The 23,480-nt window shown below is 41.6% G+C and overlaps 1 protein-coding gene across 7 annotated transcripts in view; it reads left to right on the top strand.

The window, feature by feature from the left end:
* Positions 1–23,480, top strand: part of EML4 (EMAP like 4) — a 149,285-nt gene that overhangs the window by 54,809 nt on the left and 70,996 nt on the right. For 4 of the 7 annotated variants that reach the window (XM_032102869.1, XM_032102867.1, XM_032102872.1 and 1 more), the window contains exon 1: positions 7,445–7,709. The exons of 2 other annotated variants lie outside the window; for them this stretch is intronic. In XM_032102869.1, coding sequence (XP_031958760.1) covers positions 7,460–7,709 — 250 coding nt within the window. In that variant the 5' untranslated portion in view covers positions 7,445–7,459. Of the gene's footprint in view, positions 1–6,961; positions 7,174–7,444; positions 7,710–23,480 lie in introns of those variants that run through there. One more of the 7 variants, XM_032102871.1, reaches the window with a different exon arrangement.

Here is a 23,480-nt window from a genome sequence, read left to right as displayed (position 1 = left end):
TCAACTCTTGTGAAAGAGCTAGCAGTCAAAATGGTGCTTGTTTCTTACTGTCCTTTGGTTATTCTCCAGAGAGGCAGGCTGGCAAAGGTATCAGTTGTGCCAGATTTTTCGTAATGCTGCTATTCCTGCAGGAAGAAATAATGTTAATGTCCAAATGTTAATGTCCATAATGTTACTCAGAGTTTCGAATAAGCATGACTTCTAGTCTGGCAGATTTTTTTTTACTTTAGGTGAAAGGTCTCTTTTGACTTCTGTGTGTGAATCAAAGTGATTGCTTCTAAAGACAGTTTTTTATCAAGCAATTTGTGGAAATAGCATTTTCTTCCCATTTTATATTCACCAAGTTTTAGGGTATTGAGAACACTATCGTAAATCAAGAGAAGTAAACAAGAATTTCCATATTTGTCTTTTTAAAAAACACAAATGTATATCTTGGGTGTTTTTTCCAATAGCATAGGTCCTAAACCCTGCCTGAGGATTTCACAATAGTTCAATCTTACATTTGTAAATAAACCATGATGTTAATTATTGTGACCCATTTTCCTTAAGAGTACAAAAATCTGCTGTCAACTAAATTTAAAGGAATGACATGGATATAAAACTGTTTCTACAGATTCCCTTTAAACCACTCTGTTTAGTAGTCTGTGCCATCAGAAGGGTAATTAATTTATGGACTGTACAGCTGCTATATATAATATGTCAAAGCTGTGTGGCTGTATATGATCCTTTTATAAGGCCAGACTCTGAAGTGGAGTAATAGCATAAGGTCTGACACCTACATGGCATTTGCATGTGCTAGGTAATATTTAAATGAGAGATGCTGTGTTTCTGCTGTGTGGTCACAAATGCAGATAATCACCCCACCCCTTGGGTGGAAGGTTTGGGTTATGCTGGCACATGCAGAAGTCTGGAAGCCAAAAGGTGTTCCTGTCAGCCTAGATGAAGCCAGACTGGCATCAGTGAAGTTTGTTCTTCATCTACATGCCTTGCCATATGTCTGAGCCACCCTTTGGGATGGGGCAGGGTGATGGCAGTGCAGTCATGCATCCCTCCAGTGCACAGCTGGGCTGGTCACCCACTGTGCCAGCCCTCTGTGCATCCACAAGTCTTGTGCTGGATGTCCTCAACAAGAGCTGGTTTTGTGGGAGGGATTGCGCTTTTTGGTGGGGTTTTTTTTGTAAAGGCTTTTCTACCTCCTCATCATCTCCAAGTGCATAGTAAAAGAGGAAGTTGTTGTCTCTGTCATAAATAGTGTGCTCTTTCAAATTCTCTTGGGTTTTTTACTCTTAGTTTATTTTTTACTACTTTTAAAAGTATAAAACCGCTCACCATTGCAGCAATACATTAATGGAAACAGCTAACGTCTGGAGATGTTTTGACATGCAAGAATGACATTTAATAATTTTCTGAAAGAATACATAACTCTTAAGCAGTGTCATGTTTCTAGAAGTAGGTATTTTATTTTGAAAGTGCTTTATTAGAAAACAGCTTGTAGATGGTCTCTGCACTGCTGTTTCCCCACTGCTGCATGGCAAAAGCAATATTTTTCTTTCTGTTGGCATGAGCTAAATAATTAGACAGCAGTCATTTCACCTTAGCCAGTCTATAACCATAGATTTGTTATGACTAAGACCACCAGTTAATTGTTACTATTAATAATCAAACTTTTGTTGATCACTTTCAGAGAATGGAAATGTGTCATATTGAACAACTTTGTACAATTTACCTGTACTTTTAAAAATACCACTTATGCAAATCTTGTGTGTTTGGAGCTCAGTTCTTGACCAGAGATGAAACTGTGATTATCTCCATAAAGATACAGACTGTATCTAACAAGGATGCTACTGTTCAGACTCTTCCTTTCCTCACGGACGGGACACAGTTTCATGGGCCGCCACCTAGGTTATGTGGTCTGGACTGTGGTTTTGAACATATGCCCAACATGAAACTTTCAGGAGAAAAACCTTTTTGTGTCTGTGTTTTAGATTTAGTGCTTTTTCATCTTGTCTACTGGATAGGCAGGAAGGCAGCTGCAAGCAGTCTGCTGTGCAAGTGCTCCAGGCAGGCAGCGGAAGGCATGCTACAGCTGTGGTTTGATGTTATGCTCAGTGAAATACCAGCCTTACCCACTGCCACCCTGCCTGCGCTCCACATCAGCCTGCTGGCACCTCTGTTGTGTGGGTGCAGCTGCTGCAGCAGAAAACCCACCTGACAAAAATAGGCATTCCTGTGGTTATTCTTAAAATATGCATTTGCGTTTGGAGGCCTTTGTATTGTTTGCAGGCTTTCTTTTTCAAATTAGGCAGTGTGTTTTTGGAAAACAAATAAAATAAATTTTCCCATTCAGATGACTTTCCTAGGCTGGCTGACCTAGGTTTAGTATAGTTGAGTTCAAACCTGGGTGTGGTTTAGTTGTGGGGGACAGCCTCGGGACAGTTTTTAGGATCCAGTGTATGTCTCTTGTTTCTCATGTTTTCTGCATGCTGTCTCCATGTGAGGAGAAAGCCATAGGATGAAGGAGCTCAGTTTAGGGTCTAGGAGGAGGGTGATAAGGGAAGGGCCTCAGGCACTGCCGTGTGCTCTCTGCTGCATCCTGCCCTGGCACTGCTTGGCTGGGGACTTCACTCTCTTCTGTATCAGTTCTTATTTTTCTCAGTTTTCTGGCAATGAAATGTGACTTACAAGTGTAGCTGTTTCACAATCTCCCTAAGTCACCCACGGGCTGAGCTGCTGTTGACAGACGCGATTCCCACCACTCTTTCCAGAGGGTGCTGCCACCTCCCTGCTGCTGCAGCATGGCTCATTGTGCCATACACCATATGACTGGCCTGGTGAGTTGCCCTGTTTTGATGTTGGTGAGTTAAGTTTCATGCTGCTCAGTCTCCTGGTGTGCTTCCTTGTGCAGCCCCATGAGCTGTGTTGGCAGGAGCAGAGTGAGAATGGGAGGATGCAGGAGAAGGGTAGGGATGCTTATTTTAGCAGTAGTGCTGCCGTATGTCAACTCTGAGTGACCTTAATCCTAGTCAAAGGTCCTGCCTTTCATCACTCTTGGAAATAATCCTTCAGAGAATGGGACTTTATTAGGGTTTATTACGGTGCCCAGCAGCTGGAGTGAAGAGGAGCAGGCAGAGGCTGCCACATCCCGCAGGTGTTAGTGGGAGCACTGGATCCTGCTGGACTTGTCCTTCACAGCTCACTAACCTCTGTACACCTCTCAAGTCCTGCTGGAAACAGGCTTGATGCAGTGAGCATCCTTAACCAAAATGTGTCTTTTAAAACTCTGTTTCATTGCTTTGTCTCTGCTGATGAGATGGTTTTGGTCTGTTGTGCTTGCTAGGTCATGGCAGATATAAAATGGGTTTAAAAACAAACTGAAAGAAATTTTTCCCCCCTAAAGAAAAAGTAATAAAAGGCTTTAGGTCTTTAGGAATTGGGTAGTTATTAAAGAAATTACTTGTACTCTCTCTTTTCTATGGGGTAAAGCTAATGAATGCAGCTGCTGAAGGGTGATACCGTTTGGCAGTGAGGTTAATTGCCAAGTGAAACACTGCTCCAGTTTCTTTTCAGAAAGAAGAAGGCAAAGTAATTGAAGGATCATTTGCTGGTGGAAACATGATTGATTTCATATATATGAGGAAACAAAATTAACTAGTGCTGCCCTCTTGCAGTTCAACAGCACGACAGGCATTAAACTGGTGTCAGTACAGTTACCTCTTTGTGATGTTTAGGTACAGTTACAGATTTCATGAAGAAAAGGTAGATAGGGAGAGCTTCCAGTAATCTTCTGGATGGGATATAACACTGTGATTGCCTCATGCAGCAGCTCTTGCATCTGAAATCTCCTAAATCTGAAAGAAATTAAGAAACCCTAGTTCTGTGAAAACCAATTTCCAAATTTCAGGTATTTTCTTAGGAGCAGTGTCACTTGCCAAGGAAGCTCAATAAATAATCTTCCTCTTTTTTTTTTTTTTTTTAAAGTATTAAAGATGTCCTGGGGACAAGTGTCTGTTCTGCAGCTGGGGACATGGTGGCTTTGGTGGGGGCACCCCTAATTTCCTCAGTTAGCTGTGGGTGACTGGAAGGCAATTTTTCGTGTATGGGACATGGGGACCTGCTTCATCCTCCTCTTCACATGGAAGTGGTGACTCCAAAGAGTTCATGCCTTCCTATGGCTCTCTTGAACCATTTGTTCCCACCTCTGAAGAAGAGGCACATTGGAGTGGTTTTTGACTCAGGAAAATCTGAAGTATTTCTAAAATCATTCCTTTTGTACAGTCATAATCTGATGCTGCTGCAGTCTTTGAGACATTCACTGTTCTGAACAGCACCAGATGTGTGGTGTTCCTAAATATCTGTGTTGGGGATAAACAAGCAGTGAATGCATCTGTAATTGTACAGTGTGCAGAGCTCCATTCCTGATCTTTAACAGGCTTTATTTTGTTAGATTGAAGAGTGTTTGTTAGGTTTTTTTATGGTATAGCAATGTACTTTGCACTGCAAATAACCTGAGAGTTTTTTCCTAAGCAAAGACTTGCATTGTGTATGCTTTTTATTTTGGTCTGTATCATACTTTAAGTATTTTTTCATTATTTGTGCCTATATAAAATACTTAAAAAGCGCACCTCCCCATCACCCACCATTCATGTTAAGTAACAGCAAGGAAAGAGGGAGCTGAGATGGTGTTTAAGCTTGAAAAGTGTAGAGGTAGGCAGCTATTGAAGATAGGTTGCTTAGAAGGACAGGTATGATAGAAGGGCCAGAGATAGAGAAGTGAAAAATCCTAACGAGGAGGTAAGGTTTTCATGAGAGATTTAAAGGCAACTTGAGGAATTTTGATCAAGTCTTCAGCTGATCAGGGAACAGGAGATGGGTGGGTTGAGAGGGCCTCTGCTGTTTTCGGGGTGCGCCGTATACACTGGGCCTTCTGAAATCTTGTTTCAAAAGTTAGAGTTCAGAGAATCATTCTGATGGTGCTCTAACATTTTCTTTGGTTCCTTCTGCCTCATCCTGTATGCTTTTGATTGAGCAGGCACTAAGCTCTGTTTAAGATGCCCAGAAATAGCAGAGTTTCACACTCATTTTACAGTAGGAGATACTTTTTTAATAGGATGTGCTTTACTCACTTTAAAATTGATATATTCAAAAAGAAATGTATTGGTGTGAACTACATTGTGTGCTTCTTGCCAGTTGTATGTAATCTGTCATTGTTCAGAGCACTAATGGCTGCTTAAGATTGCAAATTAAGCCTCTTTCTGCTCTTGGCACTGACCTAACCAGCACATACAATGTCTGTTTGGCCTCATGGGGCATTTTGCCCATCACTTCTTCCAAGGCTTCATAGTTGTATTGGGAAGAACGTTCAGTTTGAAAGGATACCAAAGTGTGTGTGTTAAATTATTCTGTCTGCCCAACCCACCCAAGATAAGACTCAGTGTTTCATCTTGCAGTTAAGATTGTTTAATGACGTGATGCAACATAGGGGTTGGGATAAGTTGGGAACATGGGTTCTTGGTCAATCCCAGTGCCACAGCTGTGTATTGAGGCCCATGGCTTCATTAGGGCCCTTAATTGTGTTGCCCTTGCCTTTTACACTTTATCATCTTCCACCAGTCAGTTTCCTAGTCCTTTCCCCTTTTATTAATCACAGTAGTTGTCTGGCTGACTTCATACTGCAGAGCTGTGTTCAGCTGACTGCCATCTCTTTTTTTAGATCACTGCAGAGGTCGATTCCTCCAGTCAATCAGGAGCTGCTGGAAAAGAAATATCCTACTGTAGTTAAGTAGATTGTTAATCCTGGGGGAAACACACAAAACTAGTTGTGTGCTGTCTTAATTATATGCATTCTTATGGACCTCTTAACCTTCTCATCAACCATTTCTAATGGTGGAAAAAAAGTGCTGCCCTCCTTGTTTTTTGAATGGAGATACAGACTTCCCCTCCTCCCCCCACCCCTTTTTATTTTTTTACTATCCTGCTGGAAATCTAAACTTTAATCCAGAGTTATTTAATATGCTTGCAAATCTTGAAAATAATAAACTATTTCAAGTATGATAGAAGAGTCAAAATACATGCAGTACATACTCACAAATAGTTTTGTTTTGACATTTATCTTGCTGTAGTCATTCTGCCAATTGGCTTCAGGCACAGCTACCAAAAGAATGAACACATGTTGCATTCATTAGTTCTCATCTGGCTGTGCTTCGTCTTGCAAGACAGACAAAATCATGATCACATTAAATAGATTGTAATGCATTTGTAATACGAGTTGCCTTCTGCTGAGCAGAATGATAGCTTTGCAAAGCTGCTGCTTTTAAGCCATGATATTTTGCTTAGTTTTCATATAATGGATATGAGTATATTGCCAGTGATGTCATTGCTTTTTCGTCTCGAAACGATGTCATGTGAAAAATATTCCAATATAATACTGAGCAAACTGCTGCCCCCTTCTTCCCCCCCGTGTGAACTCCCCGTGTCACTGCTCCTGTCCCTCCTCATGTCGCGCTGTGACTGACGATCGATCTGTGCCGTTCCTGACAGACAGACAGACATGCTTTGAAACGATAATGGTTTTATCTGCATCACCGAGGGTATTGCCGTAGGTCATTTGTGGCGGTTCTTTATGCCCAAAGCGCGGACAGACGGATCGCTGTGGGCCGTGTATAGCCCACGCACCCTTGTGTCCCGGCCGTGAGCACCGTGCGGCGCGGGGTGGCACCGGGGCGGGGGTGTCGCTTCCCGCTTGCTGCCGTTCCCTATGGGGAGGATGCAGCACCGTGCCCGTGTGCGAGCAGCTGCCACTTTCCCGTTCGGGAGCAGCCCCGCTTCCCTCCCGAGCAGGCCTCGGGGGACCGCGGCCCTGGCCGGTGCCGCAGCGAGCGCGTGGCCGCCGCCTGCGGGCGGCCCCTCCCCGGCCCCGGGCCCGCCCCCGGCCTCCCGCGCTCGCTCCGGGGCACGGGCACGGGCGGCGGGGCCGACCGCAGCCAGAGGGCTCGGTGGCCCGGGACCGTGTGCTGGGCGCCCGCCGGCCGGGCCGGGGCGCAGGAGCTGTTGCTGGGGCGCGGCGGGAGGGCGGCGGGGCCGGCTCGGAGCCGCCGGCGGCCGCGGGGATGGAGGAAGGCTTGTCCTGCCTGGCCGCAGCCTGCGACCCCTCGGCGCTCGCCACTTTCTGCACGGGTAAAGTACCGCGCTGCCCCGCGCCGGGAGGGCTCGCTCGGAGTGACCCCGGCGCTCTCCGCTCCGCATTTCCCATCCCCGCAGGGGAGAAGGGCAAGCCTGTCAGTGCCGGGGTAGACTCTGCCCTGCGAGGTGTGAGGGTGGCTCCGCGCCCCCGTCAGCAGCCCGCAAGGTGTTCCTGCCCACGGGCTGAGGGGCTCGCTGCCGTGCGGCATCCGTACCGCGACAAAATTAACAAAAAAGAGATAACTAAATAATATCGGCACGTGTGTGGATAGCGGCGATAATGATGAAGTCAATGCTCGCTGGACAGAAGGCGCGGAGCAGCGTGGGTCCCGGCGGCCCGGGGCTGGGACAGGGAAGAGTTGCGTGCAAGGGACCTTTCGCAGCCCGCGTGGAGGGGCGGCTCTTGCGTGTCCAGCCTTTCCTTTGGACCTCTCGGTTTGACGCTCTCCAAAGGAAAAGTCGGAGGAAGCCCCGGTGGGACTCGTGGGGCCTCAGGCAGGCGGCAGCAAAGGCTCGTTCAGCGTGGGGAGGTCAGAACTGTGCCTGCTGCAGCTTTCTCTGGGGAACCTGTATTTGCCCTTCAGAACTAAGGGTTTTTTCCCCTTCTCCCTTTATTTTTACCAGTTTCGTAGTAAAAATGAAACATTTCAATGAATATTTCCTTTCTTTAAACAGCTGCTGTCAAAACAGTCTCTCTTGAGTGCAAATCAGGTAATAAATTGCAGCATTCTGACTGTGGCTATCTAAAGTATATGGTCTTAAAAAGACCGACCAGCCAAATACCGCTAACCAAGAAATCTTATCAGAGATAAAGCGTGTTCCCCTTGTACACGGTGTGGAAGTGTTTTACTGCGAATGAAACAGACGTCACCGAGCACCCGTTCTTTGTTAGCTGATTCATGCCGTGCAGTTCGGATACAAATGCAGCATCTCGCATGTCAAACCTTCCAATTGTGGCCGAAAATACGATGGTCCACAGGAAAGGTTGCTAAAGAAAAAAAAGAGCCAAGTGCTTAACGCTTAGATTTCTAAGGCATTTAGTGGAAGAAAGGAATGACCTTGCTATAGTGTACTTTGTTAAAGTGAGCGATGTGCACTGTACTTTATCTGCTTCAGAATTCTAAGCATTTGGTTTAGAATTCAAGATGTTGCAACCCTCAAGAAAGAGGGGAGGGTAAATTGAAAGTGTTAACACTGTAAGTGCTGTATATGATTTTTTTGCAGGCTTGCAAGGAGTTTTACTGTAGGAAAAGAAAAGCTAATGTTTAGCTGTTTGTCATCAGAACAAAATTCGAAAGAACAGCATTTTTTATGGCTATAGCTTGGAGCTTTGTTACCAGTATGAAGAGGTGTATGTGACCAACATTTCCACTGACTTTAATGACCTTTTACAAGAGTTTCTGTGATTGTTTGTAAAAAATGTAGCAGTGTCTCAAACTTCAGCTTGAGGCATATCTTGAAGTTCTAAAGTGAGTGTGACTTAATGGACTTACCTTTGTATAGAAGTCCAACAAAATAAGATGCAAGAAATGCATTCTTTTCTCGGTGCATATGTTCTATTTTAATTTTTTTCAGCATCTTAGGAAATTACTTTGACTAAAATCTTGATAAAAGACTGAACATTTTGCTGGATAAGAGTTAGCATTTTTAATTAAAAGAAAATGTGGCTTTGGATATTCTTAGCAGAATGTGTGTGTTTTATTCTTAGCAGGTGTGTTTTGTTGATTTAAAACTTGATTCCTACTTGTACAGTTAAACCTAATATGCCTTTATATCAAGTTTTCCAATGACTGTGTGTTCACTTGTGTGTAAAGTTAGAGTGATAAGAAACTGGTATGATGGAGAATCAACAAGTGCTTTGTTCCTGTGAAATTTCTAACTTCAGCCTTGAGGGCTTTTAGCAACTTTGCACTGGTAACAAGTATGGAAAAGCCTGAGATTTAATTGTAGAAAGTTTTTTTTTTCTTCTTCTTTTTGTTGGGTCATACATGCTCATTCTTGCTTTATTTAAAAGAGCTTAAGGCTTTGTACTAAAGTATTTCAGGTGAGGGTTTTGGGTATAGCTTAATGTTTTAAAAAAAATAAATATCCTATAGTGATATACTTTTCTATAGGAACTTTTCTACCTTTAATTGTGATTTGTCTTGTGCACAGGTTTCATTGTACATACCTCTAATTGCCCATTTCTTGCCAAAGCTAAAAATTAGTTCCTAATTCAGCAGTAAAGAACTAGCATTTTCTTTTAACTTATGGGGTACAAGTGCTGATAGGCAGCTTAATCAAATTTTTAAAAAAGCTTGTCTGCTGTCAGTAGGAAACAATTATTTTTTTTCTACTTTTTCTAATTAGCCTTTTATAATTAAAGCTAAGGTAAGGGCATGTCCCTTAGGAAGAGCATAGCTATCATATTGGATATGGGCTAGAATTTATCTCAAACAATACAGATCAGGATAGAATTTTGAGTTTGACCAAGGGAAATATTTACCTGCAAACAAATCTTCAGTTGGCATGCTTCTAGACTAAATATTGGCCTCCAGTGACACTTGGCATTGAAATTGGTATTTATAAAAGGGGAGAAAACCAAACAAAAATACCAAAACCCGGTATTTTTAGGCTTGATTGCTTTCAGACTCTTGATTTGTATGCACTTGTCTTTAGTGTTAGGACTAGTAGAGAGTTTGCATAGGGTTTTTTCACAGTGGGGGTTTGCCAGTTGCTGGGACATTGATGGTAAAGGTGGGGCTGTGGCCGTGGCTCTGCATAGTTTCTCTGGGGGTGACACTGAGACTGCCTTGGGCTTGGTGCCTCTGGCAAGGGGCTGTCGCTGTGCTTGGAGGTCACCTCGACTGGCAGTGGCTTTGCCACCTGCCTCGCTGGCAGGCAGTGACAGTGGCTGGCACAGACTGCTGCCTTGCTTCGCTGCACAGGTGCTGGTGCAAAAGTACTTAATTTGAGCTGGTATCTGACAAAAGGGACTGTGCTGTAAGTATTTGGGTGTTACAAGAGCCTTTTTCTTTCCAGTGCATTCAGTGCTATGTGTATACCACATAAAATTGCAAATACTGTGAAGGTCAGCAGGGATTTTCATCTCACACTATTTAGAAGGTTCCTACCTTGACTCAGTGGAAGTCTCCTTTCTTTAACTTCATAGTTACCTTTTAAAGCTGTGGTATCATTTTTGGGTAACGTTTTTTCTGTTTTGCCAGTTCAGGTCTCTGACTGGCTCCTAACAGTTCTAGGAACATGTATTAGTCATCAGAAGGGGGTTGAGGAGGTAATAGTGACTTGTGCAGGGTAATGGTTAGTGTTTTTTAGCAGCTGCATAAAGTAATTGCAAGTTGAAGCAACTGCAAGCCACACTTGAAGTTGCTGAAGTATCAAAATTGGTGAAATGTCAGAGGTGGAGTTGATGCAGCAAACTTGTCATTAAAGGTCAGACAGAAAGGTTCAGGCTGCGCAGACTTTCTCAGCACCGAGTCTTTGCTCTCAAATTTTGAGTAATGCCCTGATTAAGAAAGTATCTTTATGAACCCGACATCACACCCCTGCTTCACAGAGAGAAGCAAATTCAGCAGGAAAGAGGTAGCATTGGAAACTTCCCTCTTGCAGCTTGCACAGCTAAAAGGCTTCTTCAACCTGCTCTTTCTGCAGAGGGTCAGAGCAGCTTTGAGAGCAGAACTTGCAAAGAAATACAGAAAAAGTGCTGGACATGCAGATGCTGCCCTGTGAGCAGGGAAGAAGGAATAACCAGACATGACTGACATTAGTCACAGTTCTTTATTGTGTGATGAGAAGATGCCCTTATGCATCATAAAAACTGGATTTAGATGACACGTCTTCTTGCATTGCTCTTCTCTTCTAGCACCTTTTCTGTTCTTTGTATGTTCTAAAAATGCATGAATTTGTTGGGGTTTGCCCTTATTTGCCTGTGAAGCTCTTCAGAAGTATTTAAAACAATGGTAATACCCACAGTCTAATTTCTGATACCTACGAAATGCATCAAAGGGAGCGTTCACTTCCACAAGAACCTGGTTTGAGTTGACCCTTCAGGTTTTTGGATGATTTTACTTATTTGGTAAATAAATGGCACAATGTCTTGAACATTAAGGTAGTTTTTGAGGTTGCTTTTCTTAGATGATAGAGGCGAAAAAATCAGAGCTGCAAGTGTCACCCTGAGTGGCTTGCACTGATGGTGTGCAGTGCCTGTACTGGGGTTACATTGTGTGGCTGGTGGCAGAGTGGCCCTGAGGGCTGTTGGGCAGGGGGTTAGCAGGAGCTGGTAAGGGCAGAGCTGTGCTCCTGGCCCTGCTGTGGCAGGGTCCCTTGTCCTCTCCACTTTTCTGGAAGGTTTTCCCCAGCTCTCCCAGGTGTACAGGTTGCGTGCCATGGAGCGCTCTGGCATGAGAACTTTATCCCTTGCAACTTGCAGGCTGCAAGAATGGTCACACCTAGTTAGAGCGTGGGCTTGCACAGGAGTTGCAGAGGGCTAAGTGAAGGCGGAAACTTGGAGCATGTTGACACAGTGGGTTAGTAAATGTGGATTAGTAGGTTAAACAAGCTGGCATTCAGTCTTGAGTAAGAGCAGTGTGCTTGAGTAGTTACTGCATGGAAGCTGTGATGCTGTTAACTCTCTCTTGGGCTTGCTCCCTGCTGGTTTATATGACCATACCCTAGGTTGCAGCCCAAAAAATACATTTTGATAAAAATAAAAGTCTTCAAATAAGATTACTGGAAAGGTTAGAAGATGCTGAAAAGTTGCAAAATAATTTTTTTCCTGTTGATGTATTGTGTTGTGGTGGGAGGAATATTTTTCATGCATGAAGGATCCTGTTGTTTTGGCTGGCAGTATTATGTGGAAATAGTATACTCCTGGATGGTTCTTTTATATGTATAAATAGCTGAATTAGCATAGCCAATGCTTAGTAAGTGTATGTGGAATTAATCAGTTCTAAAACATAAGCATTAGTGGTATAAACTAGATAATCCAGTGGTTTAAGATAATAGCTGCTTTCAGAGTAACTATTATCTTTTTGGCTTTAGATTGTTCCCTCCACAGTTATCAAACAAATAGAAATCTCCAGGATTTATAAAAGAGAATAAAACTGAATTGCAAACACTAAAGACCTACAATATGTAGCTTTTTCCAGTATACTTTTCACTTTTGGAATGGGAGTGTATTAGGAAAAAAAATCTGTAAACTTTATTTCTGTGGGTTCGGGCAGGCCTAACCTTGCATTGCTGTTCCTGATCTGTTATGAGAAGCTGAAAGTGTTACCCAGTGATAGCCAGAGCAGAGCTTTGAGGTCTGCAGGGGACTGACACCTGATGCAGCAGTGGTGGGTTGAATGGCAATTCAGAGGCTTTCTGGTTGCATTGGTGCTCGTGTACTTTTGCAGCAAAATGGTCCTGCTTTTTTTTGAAATTGTGTACTTAAGCAAATAAAAATTTCTCTTTCTGAGGAGGCTTTGATTGTTATCAGTTCTTGATTCATTAATGCCTTAATTTTGAGGAAGAAGGAAGTAAATTGGAAAAAATGCAACTTATTTGTAGTTTGTGACACTGCTGTTACTTAGTCCCAACCATATTCAAGTCTCGTTTTCCTATCAAGTATTTGTAGCACTTGTAGTATCTGTAATACTGGACATATCCGTTATCAGTCACATCTCCCTTGCTATGTTTTTACCTAAAAACTGTTGCTTTGTAGGAAATAGTGGGAAAAGAAAGCTGAATATTTTTTATGCTTCAGAGACCCCATCTATAGAAAGATCAGATAAGTAATCAGGTTATCATACAAAATGTGATTATATTTAAGCAACTTTGATGGGCATATCGCTTTTGAGTGGATGAAATTTGGCAAACATTCCACACAGACGTGTGTTTTCCTATGGGATCCTTTGAGAAAAAAGGAAAAAGTATCCCTACGAAAGGGCATTTTCCCCATGTAAGCAAATTCCATGCACATGTTCACGTGATTTATCAACAGTGATTGTGATAGTTCAATTTTGTGTAGGACTTCTACATAAAATGCAGTCAAGGTGAAATACTAGAGGATCTTAGCCTGCCTGTGTCAACCAAAGTGTTCTGTTCAGCAATTGATTTTTCTCTGGGAAGTTGTAGCATCATGTAACACTGTTTCCGAGTGTTTGTGTTTGCTTTCCTTTGCTTCAATTCTGAAACCTGCTTTGTTGTTTGGCCTAAATAAAGGTGAGACCTAATTCCTCCCTTTTCTGGGGAGTTTTCCATTTCAGGTGTAATAGTGCCAGGATTAGCAACTGGAATTATGGTTGAAACTGCTTCCATTTTTATGTATTCATTTCTGTGGAAGCAGCCTAACCGCAGCTTTATGAAATATGTGTGCAGTCACACATACAGATGTCTGCCATGCTGTTCAAGAGTTCTTCTTTTTCATGAATTAAATCCATTTCATTTCACAATTACATTTGTTTTTAGAGCATTTGTGGAAACTTGTTGATAGTGTCCTTGCTAAGGAGAGTGCGACAACACTTGATGATCGATCTGCAGTCTGAATTGTTTAAAATATTATAACAAACGTTAATATTAAATATTTCTACAGCTCTTGAGAAGCAGTGTGTTGCAGGACAGTCAGTCTCTCCTGTCAGGCAGCAGCAGCCACAGCAGCAGGAAAGGTGTGAGTGGTGCTTTCCACCCACACCTTGTTTACAGCTGTTACTTCACCGAGGCTGTTTAACTGCTAACATAACAAAACGAAAAGAGCTTAGCTAAAGAACTAGTCAGTTTAATTGTATTTATACTCAGTCTCTGTTCTTGAGAGTGGCTGTTGACTTTCAGCAACAGAGATACTTCTTATTGCTCTCTGGCCCATGTTTTCTATGACACACAATGTGCGCATATTCCATTTATTTCTCAACAGTTCCTCCTGTGTAGTAACCAAATTGGAGATTGTGACTAATGTGTGATGAGTAGTTGCAGATACCACCTTCCAGGTTGGCTGTGTGGGAGCCATGTGCTTTATCCTTGAAATCAAGCAGATAGCTCAGCTGTGTCTATAGTATGATTGGTATGGAGAGAGGTTAGTTTTTTTTCAATATGCAAAAATACCCCAACCAACCAAAACTGCTGTGGATTTGGTTCCACCCGGAGTAAACATGAGCTGTTGTAGAGGTGTTCTTATAGTACCAAAACTGCAAGCAGTTGGAGAAGCTGTGGAAGCATCTTGGTGGAAGTAAACAAAAGCAGGAATTTAACTGCTGCTGTTCTAAGTGTTGAGTTGGAGCGAGCTTGTGATTAGAGAGCTTTAAGTCTCGCATTCCCGAGAAGCAGCGGGCTTTTAAAAATGCCAAACCTTATGTCTGTTCTTGCTTATGAGACAGAGGGCAGATTGAAGGACTGCGAGATGGTGTCCCCTGCAGCAGCAAGGGTAACATTTGTAGGGCAGAGCTGGGATAAGGGCTGCCTTCCACAGGAGATGCTGCCCAGTGGGACGGATGGAGCATGATGGGCTTGCAAGCACAACTGGCTGCTCCAGCCCCACTGCGGCAGAGCTGTGGGTGGATGGTCATGAGAGAAAAACTAACACTGGAATGAAGGCTTGTCTGTTAGAGGTTATTTTTTACGAGGGAGAGAGTGTATTGTTATCCTTAGGTTTTGGATAAGAAGATGTGAAGAAGGACAATAACTCTTCAAGGTCACTTTAGCTTGTCAGAGAGGAAGTTGAAAGTTGGCATTTACTGAATGAGCTCGGTATGGAGAGGTAATAAAGCAGCGGCCACATAGGGCTGTGAGTAAGTGGAAGGAATTCCTATACCTGAAATACGAGAAAACTAAGATAAGGCAGTGAGTTGGTAAGTCTATTTCAAAACATGTTTCCCTTTATCTGAAATCACTGTGTCCTGTGACTTGGTGTGATAAGAGCCGTGAAATACACGCTGTGTACGCCAGCGCTGGTGCCTCCCCCTGCTCTGGTGTAAGTATGTTTCTGCTGAGCACAAAAATGCTCAGATCCTGCTTTTTCCAGCTGAGCTGAAAGGGAAGGCTTTCCCTGCAGGGTAGATGGGTGTTCCGGGAGAAGGAGGTCTGTATTTCTTTGGGAAAGGAAATTAATACTATAGGCCAGGATTATGTTTTTCTTGTTGGAGTTTGGCGTAGTGGCATTTACGATACATCGGCTTAGAATAGCACAGAATGAGATCAAAGAAACTTGGTTTGTTCAGTGGTATTTTTGATGTTACTAATTAGATATTTTTGAGTCCTGGGGGGAAGAAATGTGCAGCACAATGAAGCAGCCAGTACAAAAAATTTCAGAAATGTTCCAACACTTATTTACAGAGATAATGTCTAACTTGATTGTTAGATAACAGAAACTAGATATTATTCATTTGTGTGCCAGGATTTGAGGTGAGTAGAATTTTGTGAGTAAACATTGCATGGTATAAAATAAAATGTATCCATAAAAGAAGAGGGTATTTTGCTTTGCCTGATGTTATCTCACTTAATGATTTCAGTGCTTTTCTGTTTTGCTGCTGAAGTGATGCTCTAGAATTGATGAGAATATAGCAATCTTAAGAGTAGAAACTTCCTTCCTCTGGGGCAAAAAAGTACTTGTTAAAAGCACACCACAAACAAAAACCCAGTTAAGTTAGTTGCCCAAATAAGCAATAAATATTTAAGGTATTGGAAGCTTTCCATAAGTTGAAAGTATGTTGGTATTACTGAATTGAAATGCTTTGCAGCAGAGAAGATGCACTGCTCGTGATGGGGAATGTTGGATTTTCCCTGTGTTGTTGTAATATAAAGATTGAATGTTTTGCAAACATGGATTTTATTCACGTGTTACTAGGAAAGTATGTATTTTGGAAATATGTTTTGGAAATAGAGCTTGGATAATCAGAGCTAACCTATATGAATTGGGGCTTAAATTCTGAAAAAAAAAAATTCTCTAAATTTATGGACACTACTTTGAACGTGAGTTAGCGCCATCACTCTGACAAGAGCAGTTAAAAAATAAGTGGTCCTGGGTGAAGGGAGGGGAGAATGCAGAGAGGTGGAGAATCTGAGATGACTGTGAGTGCTCTTTCCCCCACCGCCCCCCCCCTTCTCCCCTCCTTCCTCTCCTCCCCTTTCCATTTACAAGCCTCCACACCAACTTCCTTGCCTCCCACATAACTGCTGGTACCTGTCTGTGCAAATGAGTTTGCAGAATACTCCAGGAAAACCACTGTTTCAGATAGTCCCATGTTTCTCCATGAACTCTGTGCATTCACTGGACTTTGGGATGTTTTGGATAGCAGTACTTTTGTCTGAGCCTGACTGTGGTTATCATCATTCGTTGTGTTGAGCAGATCAGTGACAATTAATGCTGCTGTCTTTTTGTAGATTTGTGCATTAAAGACTGAAGGTTAAAAAAAGAGTGTTTTAGGTGGAAAGTCAGACTGAACTTAAAAGTCAGAATTGGGGTTGTCCTTCAAGACTGTATTGAATTTTCTGGATCATATAAATGTTAAGATGCAGCTCTTAATTACTTGGTGGTAGTCTCCTCCAAGTTAGAACTCTGAAAAGGTGATTCTTCCTATAAAGCAGTTGGTTGGTATTTTGAGTTACCTTTATTTTCTTTGTGTATCTTTCTGTTATTTTTATGGGAAGGCTCTTAATCTTGCTTCTCAAGAAAATGCATGCATTTAAACACTGACCTTGCTGCAGCGCTTAGGGTAGTTCATTGGAAGCCCACAAGTGTTAATTAACCTTTATGCAGTGTGGGATGATGAATTTCATTTCATTTAACAGATGAGGAGTGAAGTTGAAAAGAGATTAAGGTCAAAAGCATCTGCTAATTACCTAATTTTCTAATTAAGTAGTTGCCTAATTTGAAACTAGGAAGGCTTGATTGTCAAAGTGCATAGGAAGGGCTGCCCTGTACATGTCAAAAGCCCGATTTTTTCTGGTGGTACCTGTGAGAGCTGAGCTCTTTTCCGCACCGATGTCTGGTGTTTTGGGTTAGGCACAGCATGCAGGCTCCTTCTCCGTGAGGCTTTGGGAGTGCAGGAGAGGTGCTTTCCTACTCTGGGTGTCCTCCTGTGGCCACCCTGGAGCCCCAGGCAGTGCCTGGCTTTGCCTTCCTCCTGAAGAGCTAAAGCCTGTTGAGTTTCTCCATAGTGTGGCTTGGGTGCCCTCTGCTTTTGGTGCAGGGAGGTGAGTGGTGGCTGAGCCCTCGGTGAAGAGGAAAACCTCAGGGATGCAGTGCCTCTTCAGCTTAGGAAAAGTTGTTTCCTTAAAAATTTTAGCTAGATCAATTTGGGCATTAGGGAGAACAGGGGATTAACCTACATCATTTCATGCTTGCTTAATTTGTTACTTTTAAATTAGCATTTTAGCATGGACAGGTTGTAACGCTTCTAGCACAACATGAAATATTTCCAGCAAAGGAATACTAATCTATGTGTGCTAAAGTGTTAATGCATGTGTGACTTACAGCAGAGCAGTTTATTGCAGCTGTCTCTGGTTGCTGTGTGAATTTCCAAGCCTCTGTGTTAGAAAAGGTGCTCCCTGCCCCTCTCCTTACTGTGACATGAAAATGGAGTGGCACCAGGTATTGGTAAGAGCTTGGGATGGCTGGGATTGCTGCTGAGCCAGGTGAGGGTCACTTAGCCCTTAGCCACTGTGAATTCTGTCTGTGGAGTGTAGAGGTTGCTAATTTGTATCAGAAACAATATTTTGGAAGGGGAAGGGCTTGTGTTGCTGGTTGAAGGCCAAGCGTTGAAGAGCGGCATCAGGAACAATATCAGGAGCATCAAGAGCCAAGCAATGTTAGGTGGAGAAAAGTGCTTAAAAACCACAAGGCTTTTTAACCAGTGAGTGGGGAAAAACCCGTGAATGGTCTTACTCTTGAGATGCATCTCAGTGGAGGTGGAGCTGATAGGAAGTATGCAGTTGGGGAAGGATATGAGACAGTGCCTGCATAATTATCTGCTTCCTCAAGTAATCATATGGATACCAGTGTCAAATATGACAAGTTTCTGTAAGTGTTTGTTCTGTTTTTGCAGTCTGCCTATCAAAGCTGGTATCAGCAAGTATGAAATATAAAATCTTTGTGCCCAATGAGTTACGCAGTTACTGGAAACTTAGGCAAGCAGAACACTCATGCTGGTCAAATACAGCATGGGCAGAGCTGTGCCCTGTGAATCTCATGATGATGTATTTCTAGATTATCTGCATTAAAACTGAGTGTTTACAGCAGCAGATACACAAGCTTATTACAAAAATATTTTTATTTTCTGTAATTTGTGGTTATTATTTGGGTTTTTTTGTCACAATGTTTTTGTGTCATCTTTTAATCTTTCCTTTGCTTTTTCATGTCAGGAAAAAATTATATGAAAGCCTATGTGCACAAATCTGTTTAGCATATACAAATAGAGCTACTAATTATTAGGCATGAAGTGGTAAATCATCTTACATGTCAGAACAATCCTTTTGTTTGATTAGGGAAAAGAAAGAAAAACTAGCAAAGGAAGCCAAAGGGTAAATGAGAGAGTTAAAGGCCGAAGTCTTGCAGGAAGGGAGAGCTTGGGGAGAACTTCCCACTCCACTTCCATGCCATTAGCTCTAGGTTCTAGGGGCAAATTAGAACTTGATACTTAAATATCATTTGTGTTGGGGGGAGCTCTTTGAATCCTCTGTGTTGATGTTGCGTGCTTTAATTCCCATTCTTGTGTTCTTTCCATGACTCACATACTTTACAAAACTGGGATAATTTGTGCCTGTGCTGTCATTCAGAGGACATACTGTGAGCAAAAGTATGGAATCTTAATTCTACTTTTTTTTTTGTTGTTGTTGAAAATTACAAATTACAGATATGGAACACAGTTCTTGATCTTTGCACCTTTTATAAGCTACTCCTAAGACAGGTGATCTGCAGAAAAGTGCAGTGAGTTTTCTTTCTCATAACGTGGTAGGAAAATTAAATTTGTCAGGTATGTCTCTCTGGAAATACAAGCCTCATCCAGAGTCAATTTTTTCAGTGGTCTTTAGAACAAAAATTGGAAGTTGTACAGATACATACTTTCCTTCACACATGAGCAGATCATGGTCCTGATGAGAACAGGTTCTTTGGGGACAGTTATCTCCTGAACTTGTCAGCCAGGTCTTTATACCAGTCCCAGTAATTTCTGTTTCTTTTCTCTAATAAAAGACTCTTACCACTCTGGGGAAAATACAGAAAATGCAGTGGGTGCCTTAACAGCCAGGGGTTTAAAATTACCTGTGGGTTATGTGGCTTTATTGGATAAAACATAGGATTTTCCACCCTGTGGTTTAAATTTCCATGTGCTGGAGTTTGTAAAATTTGTTTTTCTGAAATGCTGCTTATGTCTAAAATTAATTCCTTACTTAGGTTTAGTCAAAGCCGGGAGGAGTTGACTCAGAGGAGTAGTAATGGATGCTCTGGATTTGTTGAGGGGACCCAGAATAGACGGTTCAGTAGTAAGATATATTTTTTTCAAATGTAGCCCGTTCAAATTTCTCCTACGCAGCGAATGATGAAGGGTGATGCTTTTCAAATACTGTTACCCTCACATGCCTGCTAAAGGACATGTGAGGAGAGGAGTGATACGTGGCTTGGGAGGTTTGTTAAGTACCATCACTATGTCTTGTATAACCCTGTTGGAGTTCCTGGCCCAAGTCTGAGGGGCAGTTTGAATTGCTGCCTTGTTTGATCTGCTAGGAATGGGTTTGATGTCTGTGGCTCTGAGGAGTCCCACACAGAGTAACGTGTCTGTTCAATGCTGTACATTGACTATGAGAAATGAACCCTCATTATTAGGGTCATCCTTGTGTCACATGAGTACTGAATACAAGCATCCCATGTATATCTCTTCTTACTCCAAAAGCAAGGGAAGAATTATTGTTTTCCTGGCTAAAATTAAAAATCAAACTAATGAACTATGAAAAATAACAGAACATCTTATTTTGAAAGTTATAGTGCTGTATGGTTAGACCTAGCATGTTTTTGCTGTCATTTGAGTACCAGTACTCTTACCTTAAACAGTTTTTAAGACTGAAATACCTTAGATGCACATCTGGGTAGATGTCTCCTCACTAGTACCAGTGAGCACTGTAGATGGTGCTTTTTTCCCTCAATGGATCTTGTTCCCAGTGGCTCTCTTAAAGGTGTAGGTCATCAACAGCTTGGGAAACACGACCAATGCATCAGAAATTGTGTTCTTTGGTTATAATAAGAATAACCAGATAACTAAAAAGGTATTTTTAAAATGAATCAAATTAATTAATCAATAGTCAACTGCCCTTAAAATTTTCTTGCTCTATTTGCTTAACTGGTTTCTGTCTTTAAATAAATTTTCCTCTGGTTTAATTAAATAAGAGTGGGTTATGGAAGGCCTGGATAGATGTATGTCTGTGTCAGCACGAGGGAAAGGACAGATGTTTAGGAGTGGGAGAATGGGAAGGGAGGAGATGGAATTTTGCTTCACATCGGCTGATTTTGTTCTTGCAAAAGAGCTGTTTCCTCTCTGAAGGGAGAGGGCATGTCCTTGAAGGAAGGGGTTTTTTTTTTGTTTGAACTTCTTTTGAAGTAGTTCTTTAGATTATAAAATGTGTTTTAAATGAAAGAAGAAATCTGGAAGAGATTTTGAAAACTTCTGTGAAGAAAAGGTGTAATTGTGCAGATTTGTTAGAATGATCTCACGGGTTCCAGCTTTATTTACTTTTAGGGCTTCTTCTTTTAAGATAATCCCTCTTGAGTTACTTTTCAAGACACTGCCAAGAAAGGCATGTTGGAATTCAGTTGAATATTTGCTGTAATGGGCAAGGTATTTGGGTTGGGAATAATTCGTTTTAATTCTCTAATAGCTGCCAGGGTAATATATGATTGTCATTGCTTGAAACAGACGCCACTTCTGTAGAATGATAAAGAGCAATGAAATGTCTTCCCAGTGTGCTGCTGTATTCTTTGATCAACCAAAGCATTCTTGCTTTCCTAGTGATATCCTTCTCTCCAGCTTCTTTCAGTCTCTGTGTCTCCTGTGCCCTCTCTCTGCAAGGCAAAGCAGCCACTGGTGGTTTGAAATCTCAGCCTGTAAAACAGGGCACGTTGCTTTTCCTGGCTTTGAATCAGCTGAATGGCTTAACCTTCTTGGCCTTCTCCTCATGCCCCATTTCTATAGCTGTGCTGTTGGGTTGAAGTCGAGTTTGAGGGTCCTTCTGCCTCTCTGTGCTGGCTCAAGGCTTGAGCCTCCATGGCCTAGCTCATAGAGGAGAACACCAATCAACTCTGCTGCCATCTCATCAGATATGCTGAGGGGGTCGAAGCCTTGCAGCTCACCCTTACAGGGCTGCAGGATTTGCTCTCCTGTTGTTCTTCGAAGTTTCTAACTAGTGTCATAATTGTGGATTTGGGATAATGTGCCCCAATTTTGCAGTGCTGGGGTTCAACAGCAACAGTCTGGTCAATGTAAGTAGTTCATGGGAAATAAAGATGTCCAGAAATGTGCAGAGCACTTGCTTCTGTGATCATCAGAGAGACTGATTAACAGTGGAGCCTTTCCTGGTTTGGTAATTCCTCTTATTTGGACTCTACACAGGGAACACAGTAATATTTGGCTTCTAAAATGATGATTTGACATAGCTACTTATTCCTTCTACAAATGTTTCATTGTGATCTGCTGTATATTTATGCAGCCTGGGAATGTATCCATAATTTTATCCATTTTAATGGATAATAGCTATTAATTGAAGTATTTAGCAAACAAAAAAGCAAAAAAGTTAAGTTTGGGGGGGTTCCCCCCACTTTTTTTCCTCCTCTTTTTTTAAGGAGAGGTGAAACTGCTTTTTTCTGTTTGGACTGGTACCCAGTGTAAGAGAAGTTATGAAGTTAAATAATATTTTGAAATAATTGTTTTCTGGAGTGTTCATTCTGACTCGTCCACTGCATCTATTTAAAGGCTAATAATTCAAGGATAGTAGAAATATGAATTAGATGGTACTTTAAGTCCATTTACTTAACTGAAGTAAAAGCTTTTCTTTATGGATTAATGCACATTTACCTTGGTTCCTTTTTATGTGCCGCATGGGTATGTGCGCGTGTAGGAACTTTTACCAGCTCCTTAAAACAGATGGGGATTTATGTTTTGAACATGAGGGTTTTAATAAAATAATCTTACACAGTCCTTCCCAGCCCGGGGTAGCTGTCACAGGTCTGGGTTTGTAAAGTCCTGCTGAGAGAGCATTGGATTTGCTGGGCTGTGGAGTCATTAGAATAAATTTTCTGCAGATAGAGAGGTACAGTTATGGATGGTGGTATTAAAGGAATTTGTGTTGAGTTCTAATCTCTTGCCTCTGGATCTCGTTTTGATTATGTGCCTTATTAATTAATTAATTAATTTCCCTGCAGTTCTTTTTATCAGCCTGAATGAATAGAGTACTAACCATGAAGTATACACGTCTGCTTTTGCTTTAACCAAATTGCAAATTAATGTGCAAAATTGTCATCTAGGGGCTGTTTTGTTATTGTAACCTTAAGTGTTCCTTTCAGTTCAATAATAATTGTGGATACATTTCATTACTAAAGGGTTTTTAGGGGTTTTTTAACTAACTCATAGTAGGAATTTTGTTTGTGTTGTGAAAGTATTAACTATGCTGCTTTATTTTGTTTGGTTCAATTCTTGGTCCTTCAGTAGTGAGTATCATATTTTAACTGAACGAAGTCAGCATTAAACTCCTTAATCTCTTTATTAATCTCTTAATAGTGAATTCATTGTAGGAATTTGGCTCAGTATTTCTTGTTTACATGTATTTTGAAAGTGCCCCTATGCAAGTATTTCAAAGACTTTTTTTTAGGGAAAATCAGAGTTTTAGGATTCTGGCTTATGTTAACTTTTTTCTCCTTGATATGTCTTCCTAAGATTAGTGAAAACTAAAGTTTAGATTGAGTAGAATCACAGTAATAATACCAGCTATTTACTCTTACATTTAAATTTGCTGTATTTATTTTGTAGAATATGAACTTAAATGAACTGTGTAATACAGGTGAATTTTTCTAAACCTGTATTAGAAGTTCTTTACTGAGTTTTTAGGAAGCCTTAAACAGGATGGATAAGGAATTCAGTGCCTTGTGATTGAGCAACATATTCTTTTACAGATTTTTTTTTTTTTTTAAAGTGTTTGGCCTATGATTTATTAGAACAGCCAAATACAAAACTCTGTTACGTGTTATTTTGGCTTGGCAGAAATAATGCAAAGAACTGTCAAAGGCAAAGAGTAAGCAGAAGCTGTAATTTCCTTTTTACCACTGAAGAACAGATTTGGCTGGGTTA

The sequence above is a fragment of the Corvus moneduloides genome, chromosome 3 (assembly GCF_009650955.1).
Source record: "Corvus moneduloides isolate bCorMon1 chromosome 3, bCorMon1.pri, whole genome shotgun sequence".
NCBI lineage: Eukaryota > Metazoa > Chordata > Aves > Passeriformes > Corvidae > Corvus > Corvus moneduloides.
This window is presented reverse-complemented; position numbering and strand designations above follow the sequence as displayed.